The 1,114-nt window shown below is 44.8% G+C and overlaps 1 protein-coding gene across 1 annotated transcript; it reads left to right on the forward strand.

The window, feature by feature from the left end:
- Positions 1-273: 273 nt before the first annotated feature.
- On the forward strand, positions 274-777 carry LOC136992033 (olfactory receptor 4S2-like; the record flags this gene model as incomplete). The annotated part of the gene is made up of 1 exon (XM_067295717.1): positions 274-777. A coding segment is annotated over one exon (504 nt), but the record flags the coding sequence as incomplete, so codon positions are not given.
- Between the last annotated feature and the right edge of the window lie 337 nt (positions 778-1,114).

Below are 1,114 nucleotides of genomic sequence, written 5' to 3' on the forward strand. Positions count from 1 at the left end.
AAAAAAACCATGACAGAAACTAAACACTTCATAAGCTTAATACTAACGCTATATCTTTCTTGGTTTGTATCCACTTCTGATATAGAACTCATTATTAATAATGAAAAAATGCTGATGAATCACGTGTCTGTCTGTCTTTGTTTTCCCAGGTGTATAAGCTGTATATTGCATATTGGCACCCAACAGATCAACATGGAGAATGTAAGCAGTGTGAAGGAATTCATTCTTCTGGGCCTTTCAAAGAACCAAGGGGTGCAGAAAATATGTTTTGTGGTGTTTTTGTTCTTCTATATTGTTATTGTGGCAGGAAATCTGCTCATCGTTGTCACTGTAGTTAGCAGTCAGCGTCTGAACTCCCCCATGTATTTCTTTCTCTGCTACCTGTCCATTGCAGATATTTGCTTCTCTTCTGTCACAGCTCCCAAAATGATTGCTGACTTCCTTGTTGAAAAGAAAACCATTTCCTTTGGGGGTTGCATGGCACAGCTATTCGGGTTACACTTCTTTGGCGGCGCTGAGATCTTCATCCTCACAGTGATGGCCTATGATCGTTACTTTGCCATATGCAGACCCCTCCACTACACCACCCTCATGACCAGGCGTGTGTGTGGCTGGATGGTGATGGGTTCATGGGTGGGGGCCTTTGTGCACTCCCTGGTGCAGACCCTCATAACCGTTAGCCTCCCTTTTTGCGGCCCCAACAAAATTGACCACTACTTCTGTGATGTCCACCCCCTACTACAACTGGCCTGTACCGACACATATGTTGTGGGCATCATTGTTGTTGCCAATAGTGGAATGATTTCTTTGGTCTCTTTCTTCATCCTGGTCATGTCCTACATTGTCATTTTGTTATCCTTGAAAAGGCGAACATCTGAAGGGCGGTACAAAGCCCTCTCCACCTGTGCATCCCACATTACTGTGGTGATTCTCCTCTTTGGGCCATGCACATTCACCTACATACGCCCATCCAGCAATCTCTCAGAGGACAAGAGGGCAGCTGTGTTTTACACTGTCATCACGCCCATGCTGAACCCACTCATCTACACGCTGAGAAATGAGGAGATGAAAAGTGCCATGAGAAAACTGTGGAACAGAAAAGTCTGGAGTGAAA

This window comes from Apteryx mantelli, chromosome 4 (assembly GCF_036417845.1).
Source record: "Apteryx mantelli isolate bAptMan1 chromosome 4, bAptMan1.hap1, whole genome shotgun sequence".
Taxonomy (NCBI): Eukaryota; Metazoa; Chordata; class Aves; order Apterygiformes; family Apterygidae; genus Apteryx; species Apteryx mantelli.